Source organism: Podarcis pityusensis (assembly GCF_964106645.2).
Source record: "Podarcis pityusensis genome assembly, chromosome: 4".
Classification (NCBI taxonomy): domain Eukaryota; kingdom Metazoa; phylum Chordata; class Lepidosauria; order Squamata; family Lacertidae; genus Podarcis; species Podarcis pityusensis.
The window spans coordinates 101,594,090-101,620,403 of record NC_138027.1 but is presented as its reverse complement, the minus strand read 5'-3'; the positions used below and the strand labels follow the sequence as shown (position 1 = coordinate 101,620,403).

Below are 26,314 nucleotides of genomic sequence, written 5' to 3'. Positions count from 1 at the left end.
TAACGGAATACCCAAAAATTGAAGGCGTAGGCGATGGCCACACCTAGCCCTTCGACATACCACAACACATTATTCCGATGCCTAACCTACCCACCAATACCACGAAAGTTGTGACGATTGCTATGAGGTAGGCGAAAAAACCAAAAAGCCTAATGCCAAATGGAAAAATTCCTACCAGGCCCCCCGGACAACCAGGGCGACCAACCTAAGGTCCATAGCAAGGCCAAAGAAAACTGAGACCCTGAGCTCTAAGGGAGGGGAGGGTGGGTGACTCGCGAAGGGACGACGAAGAGTGAGGCCAGGGGGGCTGGCGCCGCAGCATTTTGGGCTGCTGTACATGCCCCCTCGGAGGCACCTGGTTGGGTGCCTGCCGGTGGGCGTGGGCGCCAGCCAGGTGAGTGGGAGGCAGGGGGCTAATGCCCCCTGCTTGAGGTGGACTCCGGCTCCCGACCGCAACCACTCCCCTCTCTTGCAGGAGGAGAGTCTTTCTCTCACGCAAGCCTGCTCAACTTCATGAAAATCCATGGAAACAAACCTTGTAAGCCTTAACTATATCTTATCCCTTTGTCTCCTCTCTGTGTTTCTTTTCTTCAAGTTAGCCGGGACCTCTCAAGGGAACATGTTTTATGTTCTTCCCTTAAGGGAGCTTCCCCCCCTCCCATGTTTAAACCATATTATGAGAGTTCTAAGCGATCCAAGCTTGTGAATCACTAACCACTGAAATATATGTATGGCCCTAGGGTGACCTACAAAAGCTTTCCTACCTTCATCCATCCCATCATCATCTGAGCCTCTTTCCTGAAGCTTTTCCCCCCTTCTGAGTCTTACTATCAATCATATTCAGGTGGACAAGCTAAGGCAGACTAAAGAATTTGTGCCTAGTCTTCATCCGGTCCATGGAACCCCACATTCTTCAGATCAAGATGAAATCTGGAAAGTCGCCTCCTTTCCTCCTCCATTCCACAGAACAGGCAACTGAGAGTATTTCATTTCACCTTTTGTTCTCTACCTTTACTGTTTCCCAAATTGTACTGTCATGTGATCCAGGGGTAGGCAACCTAAGGCCCGGGGGCCAGATGTGTGCTTTTATTTAAAATGCATCTCTGGGTTATTTGTGGGGCATAGGAATTCGTTCATATTTCCCCCCCCCCAAAAAAATAGCCTGGCCCACCACATGATCTGAGGGACGGTGGATCGTCCCACGGCTGAAAAAGGTTGCTGCCCCCTGATGTGATCCAAAACAAGGTAATTTGCATTCATGCGTTCCCTTGTGTGACTAGGTTTCCACTGCAGCTCTGTCAGATCCCTCTCCCTGCTCCTTCTCTGGCAATCACTGAAGTGAGTGCGTCCATCGATCTCTATCATAATAATGCACTTATTCTAAGTCACTGGTTAACTTTGCATACATGCAAACCCAACATTCATCACCTCTTCCCAACTCTTCCTCTCTTCGCAAATCACTACAACTACCAACCACACACTGCACACAAAATCTGGGATTTTAAAATAAGAAAAAAAACTTAGAGTAGTAGGGATAAGTAAACTGATGAAGTGTTTTGTGAATCAGACTAAAAGCACATCAAATAGAGCACCAAATTTCTTATGCTGTCAAACAGTTTTAAAAGAAGGGGGTGTTGCCCTTACCCCGTGTTTTGTGTGCTCATCTCTGAGCTCTGCACTTTCTCTGTGCTCAATAGATCAGTTATACTTTGTTCAAAGTGCTGAAGGGTGATTTGATAGGGTGATGGATGATTATCTTCCAGGTCACTTTCATCCCATGATGCTTGAGGAAAGAGACAGAAAGGTAAATAGATCAATGGAAAGTCTTAAAGAATCCTTGATGTGTTCTTCCTTCTCAAAGCAGCTCAGCTATCTACAGGAGCTGTGGAAAGGGAAGCCATGGGGAATGGCAAATGAAGAATATATTTGCTTTGGAGTGAAGCCCATTTCAGTAGAAGAAGGAAACTGTTCCTGAATCTGCTATTTTCTGTGTTAATTTTTTCACAAAAATATTTTAACTAAATCTAATTGGAACATGATAATAACCTAAACCATAGCTGTCAACTTTTCCCTTTTCTTGCAAGGAATCCTATTCGGAATAAGGGAATTTCCCTTTAAAAAAGGGAAACATTAAGAGCTATGACCTAAACATGCTAGCATTTCACTGCAGAAGAACGCCCTTCCTGATTATCCTCCAGATATTAATTGCACATTGGGTTGGATTCAAAGAGTAAATGTAAAGCAAACATATTCTATTTGGGTAACTAACTACTATTTTCTACTTCCATCCAATCTCAATATGCGTTTTTTCTGGAACGCATTGCTCCCACCCTTAACATCCATACCACTCCTTCTTTCAAAGGCCTTTTTCAAATGTGCAATCTAGGTAGAATAAGTAAACATGAGAGAAGAAGCAGGTTCTGTCCAGAAACAGCATGCATTCAATTTCAGCATCTTAAGTGAGCCAACACACTACAAGGCAGGGTTCTCATTGTAGCAACAGGACCCATAAATGAATGCACAATAGTTGAGGATGGATCCTTCCACCATGATATCCATGAATGTTCATTTGATTCAGACTAAAAGACTGAAGAAAGCTTGTGTTTAAACGTCTCTAGACAGAATCACATTCTTCCCTCAAACTTTTCAGCTCCACTCTTTGCCTCTTTTCTCTTCCTTTCTCATTTTCCACTTTTATAATTTGCTGGTTTTACACTGTAGGCCAGCAGCTAGGATTTGTGCTAAATCACAAGTGCTTTATGAGTAGGAAACATGATGTTTAAGTATGCTCCCTATTTTCCTGGCCATAGGAGCATACTAGAATCCAACCTATATTTCAATTAAACTCTATAGAAGCTAGGCCTGAACACTCTTCATGCATTGTATTCATGTTTGAGGGAGTAGGGCTACATCAACTAACCCCACACCTGACATTGTGCACTCTGACTTGCCCTGCCCGCAGTACAAAACAAACATCTGTACTAGGGAATCGTTGCATGAATTTCAGGGGATAAGACAAACTGGTATGTGTGACATTGGAAAATGGGCTAGTCAGTACTTCTGATGAAGGCTGCTGACTATGCATTATGTAAAGGGAGAATTCAAACTTGGGGAACTGTTTTTGATGGCAGGGGTTCCCATAACATATATAGCTCAATGCACACTTTATGGCCAATGCTGTCTGGAAATGGGCTGCAATTACCTGATGGCCAATTCAAAGGAAAAAAGGAAAAACTTAATTTTTTCAACAAAAGTAAAGTGTTGGTTTTTCCTTTCCTGATTTCACAAGAAAGCAGCGTGTGCATATATTTAACAAACATGCACATTTTACCTGCCCACAAACCCACTAGGCATCACACCCTAAGGGGCAGAAGCAGCCTATTCAGTATTCAGTCCGAGTGTATTTATAGCCAAAGAGTCGAACTGTGAGGAGAATTTATCAGGGCTGTGAAAGGAGCATCATGAATTATTTACCAAAAAAAATCAAATTTTATAACCCTTCTCAATCTTTCATAAACTGTGTCTTCCCATTTTATTTGAAATTTTACCTGCAATCATAATACAGCATAAGTCAGAGAAATGTCTTTCTGAAAGATTTGTAAGAGCACAGGTAGAAAGCGGGCACACAATAGTGCCTGTACTTGAAAGAATTGCTGGAATGACTAGTTAAGTGTTTAATTTTTAAAGCATGCAGGGGGATGTGACAGATCTCTTTTTAAACTTCCATAACCCCCTTTCTTTCCATTTAGGAGGAAAGAAAGACACAAAGAATCAGTCACACCAGTTCTTCTTTAAAGATCTTCTCCCTCCCGCCCTGTTTCAGAAAGAGCAGAAGGAAGGCAACCTGCAACTCTCCCTCCTGCCAGTTCTTTTTTGGTCCTACTGCAAATTTCTCCTTTTTATCTCTCTCCAAAACCAAAGCAATCCTCTGCACAACCTCCATGGCTGAAACCCAGTTCACTTCTCGCCCTCTCCTACTATCTCATCTCTAGGACAGTTAAATATACAATTGCCGTTTTATTTTCTCTTTCAATAAAACTGGATTTTGGGGAAAGCTCTGATGTAGTCTGTGCTGCTCTCTGAGTGGGCATTCTGCTACCTAGGCTAAATGATCTGAAAGTTACCCAGATGTGCTCCTTTGTACTTGGGAAAAGTGTGACTTTCAGCAGCCTGTCTACTATTCAGCAGAACAAAACCAGGTTCAAAGTGGGAAAAGGGTCTCTCTAGCACAGGTTAGCTAAACTCTCCCCAGCCATTTGTCTTTCAGAAGAGTTTATTACTTGGCACAAAGTAACGTTTCCAGGCATGTATAAAGACATATGGCCAAAGCAAGACAGCAGTATTGTCAAAGGATTCATGGGGCAAGTACACTTTTGGTGTTAAATTGTTCTTCTTGTTATTTATTCTCATGATTCTAGATGGCCCCACTCACACCCAATTTAGTCAACCCCTGGCATGCCCTGGAGGGAGCTTTCTTCCCCCCAAATTATTTTTATTGGTTTTCATGTAAATGCATTAACAACACATAACTACCGTAACTTGTCCAGTGATACATTAAGTTTCATATGCAGTACACAGTACACAAGCAATATGTTTATTTCTGCATTATCAGTTCAATATGTGTCTATTCTTGAAATGTCTTTAATTACCCTTCTGTGGTGAGCAAGGTGTTCTGATAGGGCCACATTCCAAATATTTATCCGGATTTCAATGGGGATATCTATAGGTTGTTTCCAGTATTGGGCTATTGTTAATCAGGCTGCTGATAAAACAACAACTAAACCTCTGAATTTAAGGTAATTGTTTAAATTTGAGTATAAGGATAACAAGGCAAGAGCCAAATTGGGTGGAAGGGCTTGCTGCGTAATTTTGGAAATAATGTGAAACACTTTTTCTCAAAAGGAATATACCAATGTGCAACTCCACCATGAAATATGAGCCTCACTCTCTGCAACCTTTCAAACATAGGGGAGAGATGCTAGTGCTTATTTTGACTAGACATGAGGGAGTCCAGTGCTAGTGAAATATAATTTTAACAGAAGTCTCCTGCCAATGAGCAGAGATGGTTCGTAGGGATGGGTTGTGCCAAATTGATTGTCATTTATTATCTGCAATTATGATCCCTAAGTCTTTTCCCCATATTGTCCGGAGGCCTCCTGTATCACCCGTATATTGTTCTAGAAGAATGCTATAAATTAAAGACACAACTGCTTTTATTTCACATCTTGATTTGTTAAAGACTCAAATGATGTAAGAGAACGAAGGCCTTCCGCCTTGCGTTCCAAGCATCTTGCAAATGTGCACAACTGAAGAGATTGAAACCAGGTTAACTGGGCATCATCCAGTTTCCCCATGAGCTCATGCTTGGAAATTGCAGAAGGTTTCTTTTCTCCTCACGTTTTTAAATCGTCCATATTTATCCTCCTGTCGGAATAATGGATGGTCCAACAGTGGAGTCAATGGTGAGGGTTTAGGGTCCCAATCCCTCCACACCATCAGCACTGCCTTTAAAAATGGGTTTTGGATCTTTGATGCAATTTAGACACAGGTTTATCATTCTGTGTGAACTAGGCCTAAACATTATTTGGTCCAAGAGCTGCTGTCAAGAACCCTACGTCATCAGGAACAAAAGGTTTTGCTATCTTTGTTTTCTATTTATTTATTTATTAAATTTGTATACCGCCCTTCATCCGCAGATGCCAGGACATTTCACAGCATAAAAATACAAGATAAAAACACAAAATACATAATAAAAAACCAGAACGGAAACATAACAGACGAATAATCCCTCTCCTATAAACACATTTAAAAGGATATAGAATGTTAATTAACCAAAGATGTTATCTAGACATCTTAGAAAAGTAGTTCCAAAACTGCTGGGTTGGGTGACAGTCCCTCAAACTATTGTGGCCAAAAATTGCATCACAAGGCACATGAATGAAAGAAGCTGCATCTGTTTAGGAATTACCTGCTTAATTTCAGACTCTCCAGTCTTGGTCCAGCCCCTCTGGAAAGGCATTGCAGAGCCACAAAGTGTCTGCTGGAAACTGGAGCAGCTCGTAGAAGCCACCCTCTTGTGATGTAAAATATTCAGTCTGTCCTTTTTATATGGAGCAAATCTCAAATCAGAACATTTAATATAGTCCAAGATAGGAATAGGGTATGAATTTGATTCAGCACACATTTAAAGCTAAATCTATCAAATTCATATCTTTGAAAACATTATGAAACTGAAACACCGTTATCCTGTGAAATCCACACTTACCCAAATTTTGTGATGCTGTACAGACATGCTTATATTAGCAGAAAGGGTGCAGAAAAACAAACATATTTATCGGGGGGACCTGTGTTATATTGCTTGGAAATATGTGTTTATTAGTAGAAATTCAAACTAAAGTGCTTGGTAATTTTTATAAGGTTTTTTTTTATTGCAAATTGCTGTAGAAATGTGGAGACTGAGTTTCAGATGGTGACACTGAGAACTGAGGGAACAGAAATAGGAAGGTCTTTCCATCCGTAGTCTAAGACATAATCATTTCCATTGTACTAAATTGAAACTATGTCGTTTCTGAAATTAGGAACTACTTTAGGAATAAAATCATTATCTTTGCTTCAGGAGTTGATAGTTTTGCATTTCTTCCACCCAATGTTTTCATAACTGATAAAAAATAAAGATATTGGGCGGTGGTATGTGAGTTAATTTTACTCAAGAGTTGACCCATTGAAACTAATGGGCATGACTAAATTAAGCCCATTCATTTCCATCCATCTGCTCTCAGTAAAACTTAGGTGAATACTACATACAACCTCCAGAAAGTCCCAACATTAACCCTTTATTTTCCACCCATACTTCAACCCCAAACCATCTGTTGGTCCTTTTTCCTTGGAAAAGCAAATTATGTATGTGTGCATGCATGCAGTTGGCAAGCCCTGGGTTACAGTGACAAGAGGAGCAGCATTTCGTTTTTATCAGTTTTGTGTTGTTTTCATTGCTCCATCTACCATTACCTGATAGAGTTATCAGCAGTTGCTGATAAGACCTGGCAGTTTAGGAAGAGGCACACAGTATTTGTAAGATGTTTAGACAGGTGCAGCCTGACCAGTGGAGTAATAGCCTCTTGGAAGCAGCATCTCTGCCTCTTACTGCAGGGAGTGGGAGGCATTGAGCAGTGAGGGGAAGGAAAGTTTGGGGTTGCAGAATAGCACCAGTGGAAGCTCTGGATTGGCTCTGCCAGTCAACTGCACAGCCCTGACCTCACCACTGCCTCAGTGTCATGGTAAGCGGCCACAACACTGCTGCTGGAAGGCTATTGCTAGTTGTGCGCTATCAGGCAAGTCACTCCTGGTTATTGGAATAATTTTGGCTTGTTTAAAAGACTCTGGTGCCTCCTTTAATGCAAGCTTGGTAAGCAGAGTAAAAACTGGGGGGGGGGGGGGAGGAATACAGTTGTGATAATCCCAATCCAGGGCAGTGAAGTCAGCAATTTAACAAGCAAAGGCTTTTTATGAAAATGAAATGCCCTGGCCAAGCAGGATTTGATGTTTAATCCGTGGTTTGGTCTGATAAATGTGGCTGGAGCTACGGACGAAGAAGCTCTGCTTCCGACTTGGGTTAATTTATCCTCCACGAAGGAGGGAAGTTGCAGCAGGGCTTTCAGGCAAATGCTAATACCATACCTCTCTGGTCCTTGCTACTGTTTTGCCTCTGCCTGTAGTCCTTGGATGCCTCTCTCTGCATCTGAATCCTAACAGTTATCTTGGCTAAAGTCCTTCATAAATGCTTGACCTTAATTCTTGTTCCCTTGCTACTTACCAATGCCAACCTTAAGTCCTCTGGTTTGATTCTGTTCCCCCCCATGAGCAAAAGGATACTGACCTTTGAAAGGCTGCTCTAAAAACCTCCCTGTGTGTGACAACTAAACAATTCCATTTTTGTAATGTAAACTTTGCATGATAGGTGGCTTGCCATTTCAGTTGTCTACAAACATCTATGCATTTTTATGATATTATAATAATGAATCCCAGCTAACTGGTTTAGTTGCTAATTAAGGGCTAATTGACTTCATTGGGAGTTGGCTCAGGCAGTAATTGCATCCAAGTCTCCGGGAAAGGAAAAAATTCTCTCTGGGCAAATCATAATGTGATTGCTAATGTTGTATTTGGCACCTGGATATTAGAATGTGGGTCTGAGATTTCTGCATCGGCAGAAAAACAAATCTTGCAGCAAGAATGTCTTGTTCAGATTGTTTGAATAAATATATACTTGAAAGTTAACTACATACTCTGGGTGGAATCACTTGAGCATTTACTGCATAGAGACTGTTTTAAATCTTGCCCCATGTCCGTTCTTTATATGGAGAGCCAGAGGCTTGAGTACTCTGGCCTTCTGGGTGGCTGAGCACCATCCATAATCCGATGAAAAAAGAGCATGTGCAGGGATGCCACAGATACCTGCAAGCTTCCTGTTGCAGATACATTTCCTAATGGCTATTACATGTGCAATGGATATTAACATATCAGTGAAAAAAGACCAGCGGTTTAATCTGCAAGCTGTTGTGCAATTAAGGTAATTATACATTCATGGCACAAAATGATTCAGATCTGCATTAATTTATACAGCTTTCTTTCTTACGGAAAGCTTGGCCTATCACGCAATATCCAGAAAACCAAAGTGCTGCGCCAACAGGCAAAAAACAACCCCTCCACAGGGCCACAAATCCAACTTAATGGTGTAACATTGGCAAATGTCAATAATTTTCCCTACGTAGGCAGTTATCTTTCCACAAGAGTCAACATTAATGGCAAAATCTATCATCACCTGAGCTTTGTGAGTGCAGTTTTCTCTGGATAGAAGAGTAGAGTGTTTGAGGACTGGGACATTCTCAGGGAAACCAAAATGCTTGTTTACAGTGCTATTGTACTACCAACTTTACTGTACACTTGTGAAACAAGGACCATTTACGAATGCCATCTCCAACTCCTTGAAGGATTCCATCAATGGTGTCTCCAAAAAATTTTACATATCACTTGGGAAGACAGGGGAACTAATGCCAGTGTACTGGAAGAAGCAACGATCACCAGTGTCAAAGCAATGGTTCTTCAACATCAACTTCGTTGGACTGGTCATGTTGTTTAGATGCCTGATTGTCATCTTTCAAAGCAACTCCTCTATTCCCAACTTAAGAATGGAAAGCATAATGACAGTGGAAACAAAAGGGGTTTAAAAAATGTAGTATAAACACCAACAACTTGGAATCACTGGCCTGCGAGCGCTCCAATTGGGGAATAGCCTCAAGGACTTTGAAGAAACACAAACTCAGAACAAAAGGGAGAAACAAGCTAAGAGGAAGGCATGTTTGGCAAATCCTCGCCCTTGATCAGCTCCTGCCTGGAAACCTATGTCCCCACTTTGGAAGGATGTGCAGATTCAGAATTGGCCTCCACAGTCACTTATGGAACACTGTTAAGACTATATTCATGGAAGACAATCTTACTAAGGTACGAGTGATCGTCAGAGAAGGAATTTAGGCAGCTGTATGGGTTTTTAAATCAGGAATATGGCACAGAAGTACGCCAACTCTGCATGTGACGTACACAATAATGATTGTTTGTGCTTTAGAATGAGGAAAAGCAGACACTAACAAATATGCAATGCACAAGAATGTGGATACATGTTGCCAGGCCCCGCACCACAGGTTAGTCAGGTTGCACACTGGCTGAGCAGCTTGGAAGGGCCCCCAATGGCCTGACCTGGCCATGCTGCCATTCACCGGCCCCCCTTCAAGACCCCTGGATCATTCTCAGTCGTGGGCAGTGCTGCAGCTTTTGAATGGGGACCATGCGCAGCTCTTATCTCCTTTTTGGAGATGTCCCAGCCTATTGATCTATTGATCGCATAGCTCTATGGACTGGGACATTGCATTTTGGCTAACATAAGATGGTGGGCGTCCCCATTCAAAGTGCCACTACCCATCCTCCATGAAAGCATATTCAAAAACCTGACAAAGGTGGCATCAAAGCAGTAGCTGTGAAACCATGTGGCAGCCACAGGTAGGGCTGAGTGGTGTCCGGTTTGAGGGGTTGTTGGGGGGTGGTAGCCCATCATCAACACCATGTAAAAGGTCCCCTGAAATCTGGTGTTGGCCCTGTGTGTTGCAGTGTCACATATCTGCTTTAGCTTGTAACTGTGCCAAGCATAAGATACTAGCTTTCATCTGGTTTACACAAACACCATTTGGAGAGTCCAAGGGGCAGGTCGAAAGTTGGTATGATCATACAGATAAAATTTTGCCACATGAACTTCTAATTCATGCTTAGACTGAAACTCAGTTTGTTGAATAGTTCAGTCTCAGCTAAGCATAACGTCTTCAGTTTCGGTAGTGATGGTGAAGCATTTGGAGAAGCTAGTATTACTATTGTATGACTTGCGTTAAAAGAGAAAGAAAGTTCTAATGTACTTGAGGTGCAAGAGTCTTATATACTAGATGAACACATCATATTTCACCCTTGCTGCTTGATTACATTTATCCCAATATATTCCAGTACATGAATTGTGGCAGTAATGCAAAGGTAGCAGTAAATATAATATTTCATTTGGTTGGGTGAGAAATTCTTGGTGTATTATTGAAGGTATTATTCAAGCATTTTGGGAAAGGCCATTTTTTATTAAGAGAGAACTCTTGTTAAAGAATAAATAGCAAAGTTCATTTTAATAAAAGCAGTGTTGACACTGGTGTCTCTTTCATTAAAACATAAACAATATTTTTATTATGGGAAGTTGGTCTAGGAATGTTAGTTATGGTGGGCATAATTCAGCCTCATTTAAACTTATTTAAGGCTGCACCTTATTGAATGCAGTAGGACTTACTTGTGAGTGAATATGCATACAATTACTCTTTATGCCTCACTCTTTCTTTGTTTTTCACTTGAACAGCTCACTATGCACGTTCACCCTAGGCAAACATGTACAGAATTGCACTGTAAATCTTTTCCATTAAAATTATTGGGAATTAAAATGGTTTGGTTTTTGCTGGATCATTCCTCATGTGTTCCAAAATTTCTCACATATTATTTTTGCACAAGGCTTCAAGAACATCAATAAAATAGGACAATCCTTTACACCAGCCCCATTGAAGCAGTTAGCATGGCACACTATTTCAGTACGTTTTGCACTAGAGTATGTCCCAAAATGAATTTAATCACTATCCAACAGATGGCATAAGATGTTTGCTATGTCTGTATACTGGAATGAAACAGTAAGCTCCAATCCCCCCTGTCCCCCAATATGAATTAGGTGCAAGAGAAGAAAGATCTGTAATCACAAAACCATTGTATCTAAAAAGGGTGACCATCAACTCTGGTTTCGAAATATTATATTTGTTGGAGCAATCTCGCTTTAAACATCAGCCAGTTCTAAACATAGGAGCCAACTCCTAGGGGGCAAGGTCACTTTACCCCCCCCCCCAAAAAAAATTGACGAGGCTGGCCCTCCAAAGTTGATGGGCACTGCCAGTTAAATAGTGTTTGCACACCACATCTTGTGATTGATTATGTGGGGTGGGGCTTACCTGCCCCCCAATATTTCATTCAAGTTGGCACCCCTGGTTCTAAAGCTTGTTGAAATAAATAGACCCCGCTCCTATATGCTAAAGTTTCATACAAACAGGATTGCTTCTTAATGTGAGTTGCCTACAGAACTTTAGGATATTTAAGCCACTTCCTCAAACTACTTACACAATCAAGGATTCATCTAAGGAAAGGCCTTTCAGTCCCATTGCTTCTAGTGGTAGAAGGTTCCTAACTCTCCCACTGACATCAATGAGACTCCATCATGTTTCTGTATGTCTTGATCGTGCCTTAAAGCTGTGTGTGAAGCGTTCACTTTTTTGAAGAATATGACGGCCTTGAACAAAAAAGTAAGGTCATGCAGAATAGTTAAGGACTACTGGGAAATGATTTATAATGAAATAAAAAAACTGTTTAAAACAGCATTCCCCCCAAAAAACAGAGGCATTCCTTTTAGGAAAGATACAGACAGAGGTACCCAGGGGTCAGAAAAGGTTGTTTATGTATGCAATGACAGCAGCTCAGATTTTGTTACCCAGAAATGGAAGGTGGGAGAGGTCCCAAAGGAGGAGGAAGGTCAGCTGAAAATGATGGAATATCAGAGCTAACAGCCAGGAGGGTAAGAGAACAAGAAGGAGTGGAGGAAGATGAATGGAAATTATTTGTGGAACATTTGGAAAATAACTGTAAGCAAGTGAAAATGCTGGCTGAAATTAAGATTATATGAAAAGGGCAGATAGATGGCAGAAATAGAATATGCAGTATATTTTGGAAGTATAAAGGAACCATGGAAGGAAAAGAATGGAAGTCATTAGATGTAATGCTTTATATTTTATTGTGGGAAATGTATATCTGAAAATTTAACAACTTCATCACTTTTACATCCAGCTTCATCACTTTTACATTTCCCCTGCCCCCAGAATGTGGAGGACTTGGTGGACTAGGGTCCAGGAGATCAGGGTTAAGATTCAAATAAAACTCATCATGTGATTTTGGGCAACACACTCTTTCAGCCTAAACTATCTCACAGAGTTGTGAGTAGAGTGGTACCTCGAGTTACAAATGCCTCAAGTTACAAACGCTTCAGGTTACAAACTCTGCTAACCTGGAAGAGTTACCTCAAGTTGAGAACTTTGCCGCAGGATGAGAACGGAAATTGTGTGCCGGCGGTGCAGTACGCCTCTAGTTTCAGGTTAAGAACAGACCTCCAGAACGAATCAAGTTCATAACTAGAGGTACCACTGTATAACATGGGAAAATGGAGAACCATGAGTGACAGCTTGAATGACAGCTTGTAGGAACGGAGAGAGGATATAAATGTAATAGCGATGAGGAAGAAGAAAATATGCAGCCTGTATGATCCTGAAGCAGCTGTGCTGGGTTTGGAATAATACAAACAAACCCACATATGACAGAAAAAATAGAATCTAGAACACAATGGGAAGTGACTATTCTGGTGAAGCTCCCTGATCCACTTGACCCAAGGCTGAGCTACCCTTGCTTTATGTACCCTATAGAAAACCCTTCCCCATCAAATGATCAGCACCCTGTACCCTTGTTTCGCCCACACTCATGAGCACAGACTTTTTTCAAACTTTTGTGTGGGTGCCTCCCTTTAGAGCACACAGACTGCCTCACTTTCAGGCCCAAAATCGCCTTTAGATAAACGTGTCTCCTCGTGACTTTGTAATAGATTCATCACTTTGCTCCAGATTCAAAGACGAAATTCTGTTGTACTGATATCTTGAATTCCAGTGCAAAAATCAAACCTGTGAAGATTTTGCTCAGCTCTAGTCGCTAGTAAAAAATAAAAAAAGGAATTAATTCCAAATGAATTTAGAAATAAGCATTTAAACTATTGAAATGTGCTACAAAACATCTGACCCTCTAAATGGGTTCAAGCGTAACTTACTGTTACCAATCACAAGGTCATTGCTGTAATTTAAGTGCCTCGTCCGGTGCGAAGGTGGGGGGGGGGGAGCATTTATAATTGATCGAGCTGTTCCAAATGCTTTGCTCATCTCTCCAGACCACTTTTTCAGCTGCCTGAGGTTAATCACCAAGTCCACCACATGCTAATGCCCTCTGTTACATCATAATTAGGATGAGACTGACGGAGCTGGGGAAGGCTGATGAAATTATTCATTTTTCCCCCCTGAGAAGCCAGATGTTGCCAGATAGATTTCACTTAATTCTCTGACAGCTGCAATAATAGGCGAAATATGCAGCGGAGACTATAGTGACACTGATAACGGCATAAGGAAAGGAATGAGAGGCGTGCTGCGTGGCTACTTCATTATGATTATTCATTACGGTGGATCACCTCGTTTTATGTGGCAATTAGAGAAAACTGGGGAGGGATTTAGTGGCCAAAAATGTGGAGTTATTTTAAATCTGCAGATAGAGGCATGTGTTAAGGCTATGATGGTATATTCCCAATCAGCAATTCACCATGGTTCTGTGGTACTTTGCAATAATAAAGAGTTCCACAGTACTGAGCTGGCATTATGAGAGCAATGGATTATTAGGGGACATGGAATCTCCCAGCATTCCTACCTACCCATTTCATTGTCAGTGTATCTTTATTGATCATTGAAACTGTTCAGTGGTCAGGATCAAAAGATTCCACAGTGTAGGCCCATAAAGGTGAACACACCACAGCTCACCAAGGCCTTGGTAGAATTCCTAGTTTTATTAGCTGCCCAGAGTAGGGGAGAAAATAGAAAGTTGCTGAGTACTATGTTAGTCCACAAATGGGATTAGCAGACTTCGGGTGGCTGGGGAACAAAAGTTCTACATAATGATACCTCTTGTAGGTGCATACTAGCCTAACTGTAAGGTGGAAGAATGAAATAAACACAACTATTGGAATATAACAGAACTACATTCACTAGCAATGAATAGTGACTAAACAAACAACATTTGAGAAAACATATTAATCACCCCCTGTGGTACTTAATTTTAGAAACTCTTTATAGAGAGGTCCATTTTCTCACTCCTCAATGGCTTTTAAAACAATCAATCAGTTGGTCAGTCATCAGGTAGAGACTTCTATCCTCAGAAACAAGCCTCTGCAAAAGCATTGGGGCAACTGAATTTTGGGTCAACTTGTAAGGGTTTTTGCAACATTGCTTTGTATGTTACCTTGAATATAAATGTGGAAAAGTAAAGGGCTTTGGGGAGATGATTTACAATGAATTGAAGAAAATGTTGAAATATACATTTGTTAAGAAACCAGAAGCATTTTTACTAGGAATAATAGGTAATGAGATTAATAAGAAAGAAAGGAAATTGTTTCTATATGCGGTGACAGCAGCAAGAATATTGATGCCCCAGAAATGGAAACAAGAAGAACTACCCACGATAGAAGAATGGAGAATGAAAATGATGGACTATGCTGAACTTGATAAATTAACAGGAAGAATCCGGAATCGACGCCACCAGAGATTCACAGAAGACTGGAGTAAATTTACAGAATATATGCAAAAATTAAGTGATAATCAGATAACGTTTGTAAGTTTTAAAGAAGTTTTGTGAAAATATTAATTAGAAATATTGTTAAAAAATAAGGTAAAATATAAAATAACATTGTAGTGCAATATTAATTCGAGAAATGTGAAAAAAGTGAGTAAAATGGGGGATTATCAGGCAAGCTGAGGGAAGTCAAAAAGGAGAAATTGGTGATGAAGAGAAAAGATGTTTTGACTGTATAATTTTGTATTGGAAAACGAATAAAAAATTTATATATAAAAAAAAAGAATATAAATGTGGAATGGCATTTTTTAAAAATAAATAAAATAAGATATTGAGAGCAATTCAATGTCACACTATTTTGATTGTTTCATCAGCACAAATATTTCAGCTTGTTGGCAGAACTATATCCCCTTCCCTCCCCCTCCATGCTGTTCCGGGGGTTATTATGACATACACCCCCCTAGCCAATTTGAGGGACATCGGGGGAAGAGAGGTGAGGAAAGTCCCATTGCACCAGCAGGACTCATTTCACTAGTTTCCACTAGCAGCTCAACTGTTTAGTTCAACCCAGGCCTTTACAACAGTTTACATTGCCTCATCAGAGATATCAGAACTACAAACATTCAGTTAGCAACTGATTGTTACTTTAATTTATTGCCTCTTGCTCTTCTGTTTCCATAGAATAAGCTGCTATTATGAGACTTTTCAACTTGGCTTCTACGTCAGCAGATGTATGCTATTTTTATCCATGAGAATACAAATCAGATCAAAAATATCTTTGCACCAACACGTTGGTAAGCAATTTGTGGTAAAACTTTTAACCAAGTACGTCAAAGATAGTTAATTTTTGCAAATCTCAAATATGTGTATTGTTATATGTGGTGACATAAAATAATTTTAAGAAATGGGGCGGGGGTGCTTTACATTTCAAGGAATGTAAATGAAATGACCCAGATTTGCATTTTGTGTGTATGTTTAATTTTCTTTTGAATTCAGCTGTATTTTCTTTCTTTCTTCTTGCATTAAATCATAATAAAAAAGATAGTTAACTTACCTGAGGTAGAAAAATATTTATCTTCCAGGGTATTTCTGTTTTTCTGTTTAGGGATAGAAAAGCTCTTTCTTTTGAGTTCTCCCCACTCCCAAATGATCCTTGTTATGAACAAATACAGTTCACATTTGAGTATGTTAAATATGCAGTGACTTTCAGAAATCTTGCCTGTTAGAGTAGAAATCACTATCTCTGTCACAAATGTTTGGACAGCTGTCCATTGTCTGTATAAATTAGAAAACTGTAACAACGACTGTCTCTGAAGAATAACATTTAATAGAACAATGCTCTGAAAACAGCAATGAATGAACCTGTCGTGTTTGGCCAGGAATACATTTTTATTGAATTATTTGGAACCAAAAAGGGGGAAGTTAATCCTAGGTCTTTGGTCATTTTACAGGAACGAAAAGGCAGGGGTGGCCATTTGGACTGGATCCTGTAGTCCCCAGTGGCCCAGCCCATCTTAATTTTAATCAAGTTGAGGTACATACTGAGCTTCTCCTCAGTTTACTCATACTGTGCTGCAAGATGGCAGACCAGTGGCAGTGGTTGAGGATACACTGAGGTGGGTGTCACAGTGTCCCATTCAATTTAGTGGACCAGCCTTGAATGTTTATTTGGTTCTGACATATTCTAATCCTGATTTGGTAACTTTGGTGACCATTCCAAAATTTCTACACAATATTGACTTTGCCTCAGGGCCATAGAAAATGTGCAAAAACAAGCAATCTATTGAGTATTTTATTCTCTCTCTGTCTGTCTGTCTCTCTCACTCTCATCCACACCTCATCCACAAATCTTTTTTCCCCATGAAAAAAAATCCTAGTCCAATTATTTCTTTCTAGGTAGGGCTGTCACAACTCAATGCTAGACAGCAGTTAAAAGCAGAAGAATTCCAAGGGGAAATCCCATAGGAGAAACAAAATTTTCTCTCAGCCTCAGCACAGCAGGATTTGTGGTATGGTAGCAATAGTTTTTCCATCAAATTTCCAAATTGTAGCCCTACTCTTTTCCATTTTCATCTATACGAATGAGTGGGGGGAAGTGTCCATCCGTTTGGATGAAGTGCAGAACAAGAACAAAAATCAGGAAAATGGCTAGGGGGGAAACGCTAAATCAGATGATGGGAAGGATGCATTTATTTTTGCCTAGGGAAGAAAAATAGCTTCTGCAGATAAATTAGTATGTTCTGCAGTTGAGAAGCTTTACTTAGCAGACATGAAGTTTCTCCCCTTTCAGAAGAAAGGTCAAAGAAAGCCTAGAAGAATGGAGCCCAGATGATCATTTTGGATATTGATTTATGTCGCACTTACTAAGACACATGTACCATAATGTCTGAAGAGACTCAGTAGCTAGAGACTCCTTTTACATTTGAGATGCTGGAGGCAGACACAAGAAAAATGATACCTACATACCAAGTAAATTCCATCTCCAGAAGGCAAACACTAGCATGAAACTAGCTAAAAGAGTGTAATGAGATAATGAAACACTTTGCTTTCACAGTCACTTGCTGCCTGGACATATTTATTTAATCCTGGAGCCGGCCATTGAATTCACTAAAGCTAGAAATATACTGAAGACCAGTGAAATGTAGTGATAGAGCAGGACCTGCGTTCCAGTCACTGTCCAGCTCTGAAGCAGGTTACTTTTATATATTATTATGTAGCTGCACATAATTGGAAGGGTCCAGTCCAAATGGCGATCCAACCTCTGCTTAAAAACCTCCAAGGAAGGAGAGTCCACAAGCTCCTAAGGGAGACTGTTCCACTGCTGAACAGCTCTTACTGTCAGAATTTTTTTTTCTGAAAGTTTAGTCGGAATCTCCTTTCTTGCAACTTGAAGCCATTGGTTCGAGTCCTACCCTCCAGAGCAGGGAAAACAAGCTTGTTCCCTCTTTCATGTGACAGCCTTTAAGATACTTGTAAATGGTTATAATATCTCCTCTAAGTCTCCTCTTTTCCAAGCTAAACATACAGTACCCGGCTCCTTCAAGCGCTCCTCATAAGGCTTAGTTTCCAGACTCATGATCATCTTTGTTGCCCTCCTCTGCACACATTCCAGCTTGTCAACATCCTTCTTAAATTGTGGTGCCCAGAATTGGACACAGTACCACTGGTGTGGTCTGACCAAGGCAGAATAGAGTTGTACTATTACTTCCCTTTACCTGGAGACTATACTTCTGTTGATACAGCCTAGAATAGCATTAGCTTTTTTCTGCATCACACTGTTGACTCGTGTTAAGCTTGTGGTCCACCAAGACCCCTAGATCCTTTTCACATGTACTGCCAATAAGCCAAATGTCCCCCATCCTATATTCGTGCATCCAGTTCTTCCTGCCTAAGTGCAGAATCTTACATTTATCCCTATTGAAATTCATTATTGTTAGTTTGGGTCCAGTTCTCCAATCTGTTAAGGTCATTTTGAATTCTGATTCTATCTTCTGCGGCATTAGTTACCCCTCCCAGTTTGGTGTCATCTGCAAATTTGATGAGCATCCCCTCAATTCCTTCATCCAAGTAGTTTATGAAGACATTGACCAGTAAGTGGCCCAGGACAACATACTGTGGCATCCCACTTGTCACTTTTCCCCAAGATGATGAGGAACCACTAATGAATACTCTTTGCGTCAGTCAACCAGCTACAAATCCACCTAACAGTTACCTCATTCAACCCAGGTTCCTTGCAATAATATCATGGGGGACTTTGTCAAAAACCTTACTGAAATCAAGATACACTATGTCCACAGCATCCCTTGGATCCACCAAATTTCTATTTTTATTTTTAAAAAACCTTAGTAAATTGAAAATTACAGACTATGTAGAATTGTCTAGTTTGACTAGTAAAATTAGAGATAAAAAAGAGATTGACTTTAAGGAGAACTGGAAAATATTTTTAGATTTAAAAACTCAGTGTAAATATGTTAAGACACAAATAGGATTTGACTGAGAACAGCAGTGGAAAGGTCAGTGGAAGTTTTTTGTTTTTTTGTTTTTTATAGAAGCAAAGGCATGGAGTAACTAAAATATGTAGCACGAATCCAAACTTTGGGGAAACCATGGAGGAGGCGGAAGTTCGAGGTTGAATGATTGATTGTAAAACCTGAAATGTTGTTAGATTATTGTGTGTGTGTGTGTATGTGTGTATATATATACAAACAAACAAACAAAAAACCAGTAAAAAGTTATCAGGATTTTCTTTCTCTTTGGATTCTATCTGCATTATTTAAGTGACTTTTCTAACAGATTATTCATATAGCCAGAAGTCATTGTTCTCATTTATGTCAGAAGCAGGCCAGTGGTGTTTTTTGGTTTTGTTTGTTTGTTTGAAAAAAGGAGGAAACCTAAAGATTAAACATTTTTAGCTAAACATTTTAAACGAGACCCACAGGTGTTTAAAACTGTGCAGCCAGGACTGGTTGTGTTTGTCTGTTGCAAATATACTAGTGGCAATTCTAGGGCTGTTGCAGTGAAACATGTGTACTGGCTAAACATGATGGGTTTTAGCATAAAGGATTTTAAAAACACAATGAAATCTGCTAGCATCTCTTGTGTTGGCTCAGAGTTGATTTTGCCAAAGAGATTTAGACGTTTCCATCCTGTCGCCCCCACTCTGGCAACTGAGTTAATTTGGCAATGGAGATTCTCAATATTGGTGAACCTACAAGTGTTGAATGTCGCTGATAATGAAAGCTTACTTAGTCCACTGAGTGCACACACTTCCTCTCTCTTTCCCCCCTTTTGCATATCCTCTGTTGTTGGGTGTGTGTTTTTTAACACAGATGCTGTATACAAGAAAGTTTAATGATGCTGCCTTGTCAGAGAACTGGGTCACCATATTGCTGCTGATTAGCAAGCTGTTTCTGAAGCAACCTTTGCTTATGCATTTTTTGAAAGTTACTTTCATACTGTCATAACTTCTGGAGGGCACAGATGTTCCCTTCCAATTACTCTTAAGGAGATTTTAAATCTGAACTGCTTTGGTTGACAACTGCTCTGTGACGATGCATACTGAAATCAATCCCCAAATTAGCTACCTTTTTTGTTCAGAATGGCAAAGAAAGTTTCTCTCAGTTGTATATAGAAACAATGAATGATATCCAGCAACCATCAAGAGGTGCCAGGACTTACATGGTCACTTTTTTGCTAAAGCTGTTTAAATGAATGCCAAGGGCAGACAGGCATGATGGATACTAATAAGACTATGGAAGATTTTGTTTACCAAATCCTAATTTGATTGCACTCTACATTAGTCAACTCAGATGAAATGCAGCTTCATACACTACATTATGCTCTTAGGAAGGGATATCATAACACAAACTACATGCACTGTGTGCCTATGCAACACAAAGGGTGCAAACATATGACATGCAATTATTTTTCAGTGGTGATTTTCAAATGTGGACCACATTTTATAGATACACTCTGAACATTTATAGAACTAATTACATGCATGCGTGTCCTTTTTACAACTGGAATGGGAGTTTATTTATCACATCTGCATCCTGATGTTTAAACGAGTTCAGAGTGGCATGAACTTCACGACAAACTTGTTTAAGGTTGAAAGATGCTGTGACTCACTAGGCCTGTGTTATTAGTTGTGTAAATCACCAGGATTACTAGGTAGCCTTGTGCAGCGAGGCTTACCTTTTTGATGAGGGAATGATACTCAGCTATTTCTCTCATCGTAACATGCTGTGCAGCTTCACCTTAACCCCACATGCCCAAACCAGTCAACAAGCTTCATAATAATATCCCCTTGTTCAACTCTGACTCTCTAGCCAGCACACACACAGTGGTTGCTCATTCCTCCAGTGTCAGCAATTCCCAAGTGACCTCTCTAACTAATAAAAAGACATTTTTTAGAATAAAATTATTTATTCTTCATCCATGCTTTCACAAAGTATTTCTCATTAAGTAGGTCAGATAAATGGACGGAGGCACCGTTAGTGGGTGGTTCCCTAGACCAGATGGATGGGAAGTTGCCTGCTCTTGATGGGGTTACATTCCCTCTGAAGCAGCAGGTATGTAGCTTGGGGGTACGCCTAGAACCATTGCTGTTGCTTGAGGCTCAGGTGCGCTCAGTGGCAAGGAGTGCTTTCCATTAGGGCTAATTCAAAGTAATGGTTTTGACCTGTTAGTCCTTAAATGGCTCGGGGCCAGAATACCTCAATGCCTCTCCTCATATGAACTATCCCAGACACTGAATTCATAATCTGAGAGCCTTCTCCATGTGCCTCCTCCATGAGAGGTCCAAAGGGCTGCAACACAGTAATGGGCTTTTCCTGCGGTGGCTATACATTTGTGGAATTCTCTTCCCAGAGAGGCTCACATTGGGTGTCAATTTGATAGATTTAGCTTTAAACACAAGCTGACTAAAATTTCTCCCCCAGCCCTACTTTGGAGTAAGTACCACTTAATGCTGTGGGCCCTACTTCCAAGTAGACATGTATTTGTAAGATTCTCATCCTTTTGCTGGTACAGATGTGTGATGTTTGAGTTAGAATAGCATTTAAGGTAATCACCACTTTCCTATAATGACTTCCAAAATGTGTATTTTGGGTTGCATGGTTCTTACTAGCCACATGTAGATGAGCAATATGGCCATTTAGGAAATTAAAACTGTACTAATGAAAATGCAAGTCTTGCTTCTGCCTAAATATTCTTGAACAATAAAGAAAATTCCATTAAGGAAATTAGAAAGGACTTTCCTTTATTGCCTCTTTTTGTAAAATCAGATCAAGCAGTATGCCCGCATATGCTATTTGGTACATTAATCTGCTTCTTCAAACAGTGTGCAACCAATTGCTAAAAGTTACACAACATTGCATTATTTTAAATGGACCACCTACATTGCCCTAAAGATATTATCCAAGATAACTTATCTGCTTCAGACACAGTATTGATGGCATACATTTTCTAAAATGAAGTTCTAAAAGATGACTGTACAATGGCAGTGCAATGGCATCATGGTGTGTTTAGAAGAATAGTTTAATTCCTCAGCTTACCAGGACAAAGCAGCTGAGAGATCCCAAATAAAGCACAAATCAAAGTAGCTATACTTTATTTTTATGAATATTGTTACGAATAGAAACTGGTGGTGATATTTGTGTGCACAGTTACTTAATAAACTAGATGGTAACATTTACTTCATTACAGTTACCTTAATTTTTTTTAAAAAATGTGAACACTATATGGTTCCTCTCAGTGTGAATGATCTGCCACTCTAAGAGGATATGGAAGAGATTCAGTTCCTCCCATAGCCAAACCTAAGCCAAATTCCCTATAACACTCCTATCCAGTTAAGATTCAGCAAGCTAGGCTCTGAGGACTATATTTGCAATCTTCAGTTAAGACTGCAACCTCTTCCATGTGGAGTCTCTCATGTCTTTTGCTTCCCCCCGGTCCAGCCAGGGCCGTCTTTTCTATTTGGTTTAGTGGGTCCTGCGCCACGGCGCCTGCCCAGCAGCGGGCAGCAAAGCCTACAGCTAGCGGTGCTTTGCTGCCACTTTGCCACTCACTGTAGGCTTGGGAGTCAGAGCAGCTGGCCCACTTCCGTTCATGGGAAAAAGGCTCTGGAGGGCAAGACCAAACTTACTTAAGATTGCCCCTTTCTTTTTAGTGCGTGTGCTCATCCCCTGCCGAATTTTTGTGTGTGTGTGTGTGTGTGTGTGTGTGTGTGGTGAGTTTCCCCCTGCGTTACTGGTTTGGGTTCTAATGAGCTGCCTGCCTCTTTAAGAGGCTTCCGCTCTGCTGCTAAGGCTTTGGATTTTTGCGGGCTCTCTTCCCTTTCCCCCTGTTGCCTGCTTTCGGTTTTTTCATCTCCGTTTACAGAGCTTGGAGAATATCTGCTCCTTTAAGGAATCAGCATTGATACCCCCCCCCCCCAATTACTGAGCGGGTGTGTGAAATCAGGTGAATCCCCACCCTCTGGGAAAAATTTGCAACTCAAAACTTCCCCCTCCAAAGCTGATTTTGTTAAGAGCTCCTCCTGCTTGGCGCCACTTTGGGGAATATCCCTGCTTCTTGATGGGGGCAAGTTCTCTTTCGGAAGAGCAAGTCTGGGCTGGTGGAAGGAATCCTGCAAATATCCGATGGTGCCACTTTGTTAGGTGTGGTTTTGTGTGTGTTATCTCTCCCCTCCCGCTTTTTTTTTTCATTGGGAAGTTCTAGGACTAGTGGGAAAGGAAGTAGGTAGGACATCCCCCAGACTTTTGCAGGTGGAAATAATATTGATGCATGTCCAATGAAAAGGACGTTCAGAAGCACCTAATGTTCCCTGGACTTTTGTTTTACACATAAAAATCTGCTTGCTCCCAAAGACTTGTCTTTCTGTCTCTGCACCAAACACTGCTTTGGAGCAACTTCTTTCTGATTGGTGGTTAAAATGACTGTTTTAACCATGCACACTTCTTCAGATATCTGATATCAGGTATCTGAAGAAGTGTGCATGCACACCAAAGCTCATACCCATAACAAACAGTTGGTCTCTAAGATGCTACTGGACAATTTTTGGAAGGATTCTTTTAAGGACTTTTTTAGATTCGACTATGGCAGACCAACACGACAACCTACCTGTTGTTGTTTTTTAAATAATAATCCTTAAAGCCATGTTTCAGTATAGTATAAGCTATGATCCAACAGGATAAACTAGAATGTCCACGAACTGATATAACAACAACAGCAACAATTTTATTATTTGCCACCCAGAGTGGCTGGGGAAACTCAGCCAGATGGGCGGGGTATAAATAATAAATTGCTGTTGTTGTTGTTGTTGTTGTTGTTGTTGTTGTTTGTACCCCATCTATCTGACTGGATTGCCCCAGCCACTCTGGGAGCTTACCAGCTTCTGATACATTGGCTCCTTCATATAAAGGGAGAAACATCACTAACATTGAATTGATTTGTAGTGATTGCCCCATTCCCTAAAGAAGTGGATGTTCTGCTGGCAACATGGAGTTTGATCACCCTCAGCTTTTCACTTTCCTGCCACTACAGGTAAGTTATAGGTCTCTTGTAGAAAAAGGAAAGAGAGAAGCTTGGGCTATAGAGAAAGCAGAGGTAGGCACGAGATTGGAGTCAGCCAGGCCCTATTTGACCCAACCTAAGTCATCAGGGGTGATAGGGGATGGGTAGTACCTCTGGTGGGGGACATGCCATGCTACTTCTGGAGGAGTTTGCCCATGTTTGGTCCCCAACCTGCACTCATCTTGTAGGAGCCACAGGTGAGAGCTATCAGCATGCGACAGAGGTGATACCCAGGAATGGCTTTGAGTAGCCAGCTAAACCAGGTGAGAGTAGTTGATGAGTCTCAAACTCTCAGAAAGTTAGGGACTTACCCTGCATATGAAAACAGGCTCTGGTGGATTGAGTGGACAAGACCAATAGTATGTTCGACATTCAAGAAGACGGTTTCTGAAAATTCTGTAGAGGGAGATGGGCAGATATGGCTCATCAGCCTGAGAAGGTAGCTCATCTAGGAGAAGGAAAACTCTGATCCTAAATCTTCACTGCCTTGCAGGATATCTTCAAGAGAAGAAAAGGTTAAGGAGTATACCATACACATATCCAGAGTTAAGGCCCTAAGGTGGTTAGATGGCACCTTGTATGCCTCCTTCCTGTAACTCCTGCAGCCAAGCTGGTGCCAAACGTCTTGCTCTGCTTTCCTTTGGACCACATCAGCAAGGCCAAGATTGTCATCTTGGCAGCCCAGGACCTCTATGCACACTGCCTAGGGTTGCTCACCAGTGAGGTCACTTCAGTGCTACAAATGCAGTGGTTTGACTTCATCCCCGGAGGCACACTCCATTGTCTCTCGAGACAGATGCCAACAACTCATCAGGAATCAACTTTTGTGAACATAACTTTTTGATGTCTCACAACATCCCTATATAGAGAGGTTAAACAATGAATGAAGTACTTGCTTTTGAAAGACTTTATAATCTTGCGTGGAGGATTGGTTGATTTGTCCTATGTGCACAGAGAGAAGTTTGATTGCTACATTAGTGAGGTCAGGAAGAAGGGTGTTTAATTCCACTCCCCCCCCCTGAAACAGGCTAATTGGTAGGAGACCATCTGCCACATCCTGAAGCATAGCTGCTTGAGTCCTCTGGAGAGATCACACTAAACCTTCTCCATTCACTGTAAAAACATTTATTGCCTTAATATCTAATCTGATCTCAGTGTGTAGCACTCATTTTCAGTTGAAGTCTTTTATTGATTACTATTTGACTTATTTATGTGCCTTTAATTAAAGCCATAGCACAATGGTTCACAATAGGATAAATTCATTGATCTATCTAACAGTGACATCCATGAAGCGGTAAAACTGCCATTAAAATAACTGTGGCCCAGAAATGCCTGGCCAAATTAGTAACCACCACAGTTAGTACCTGCCAGATATTTGGCAGGTGATCATTCCACAAAACAGGTCATACCACCAAGAAGGCCATCTTTAATATGGTCATGTGATGCAGTTCCACACAGCACAGAATGACCAGGAGGGCCACCTCTGAGTATCAATGTGGTCAGGCTGAGCAATATGGGGGAAGGCATTGCCTCAGATAGCCTGGTTGCATGCTGTTTATAAATCAACATCAACACCTTAAACTTGGGCTTGGTAGCAAATTGGCAGCCAGTGCAATTTCTTGAGCATATGCTCTATGCTTCAGCTTTTGAACCAAGTTGTGGGACAGCATCACATAGGGAGCATTGTAAAAATCCTGTCTTGATGTTACCAATGTCAGCATTAATAAGCTATTGGACCTTCTAATGATCCCAAGCATACCTCAAATTCCAGCAAGGCTTGGTTGCAGAAGTCCTGGAAAGTTCTACAGTGGCCACCACAGTCACCTGACTTGAACCCCATAGAAAATCTCTGGTGGGATTTGAAGGTGGTTGCACCATGCAAACTCAAGAATATTGATGAACTGGAGGCCATTGCTCTGTAAAAATGTTACATGGAAAAAATACGAGAGACATTACACATACTTCTGTAAAACAAGAAAATCTTTAATAAAAAGAAAAGAAAAGAAAAGAAACGGGGCCAAGAGCTGCTGTCTGGTTTGCATCTCGTTTGCAGCAGGTCATAGCAGCAAAAGGCTGCTCTACTAAGTACTAAAGATGCTTGCCATGAAGGGGTTGAATAGTAGTGACACTGGAGAAGCCAGTATTAGTAGCAATTTCAGCTGAATTTGGGGAAAACACTTGAAGCATCCATTGTGTTGAG

The 26,314-nt window shown here is 40.8% G+C and overlaps 1 protein-coding gene and 1 long non-coding RNA gene across 4 annotated transcripts in view; one reads left to right on the top strand and one right to left on the bottom strand.

Moving 5' to 3' along the window:
* Window positions 1-24,729, top strand: part of LOC308475862 (uncharacterized protein) — a 32,206-nt gene extending 7,477 nt beyond the window's left edge. Inside the window, exons 3-5 of one of the 3 annotated variants that reach the window (XM_081003342.1) lie at window positions 15,721-15,833; window positions 23,997-24,084; window positions 24,608-24,729. In XM_081003342.1, the coding sequence (XP_080859468.1) occupies window positions 15,721-15,833; window positions 23,997-24,084; window positions 24,608-24,710 (304 nt within the window). In that variant the 3' untranslated portion in view covers window positions 24,711-24,729. Of the gene's footprint in view, window positions 1-844; window positions 972-3,749; window positions 4,055-15,720; window positions 15,834-23,996; window positions 24,085-24,607 lie in introns of those variants that run through there. The other 2 variants (XR_013985422.1, XR_013985423.1) reach the window with 2 other exon arrangements.
* LOC308475962 overlaps window positions 1-26,004 on the bottom strand; it is a 29,306-nt gene extending 3,302 nt beyond the window's left edge. The window contains exons 1-3 of the long non-coding RNA XR_013985587.1: window positions 25,874-26,004; window positions 24,426-24,612; window positions 1,645-1,783 (exon numbers count right to left, since the gene is read on the bottom strand). This is a non-coding gene — a long non-coding RNA (uncharacterized lncRNA). The remainder of the gene's footprint in view (window positions 1-1,644; window positions 1,784-24,425; window positions 24,613-25,873) is intronic.
* Window positions 26,005-26,314: the final 310 nt, after the last annotated feature.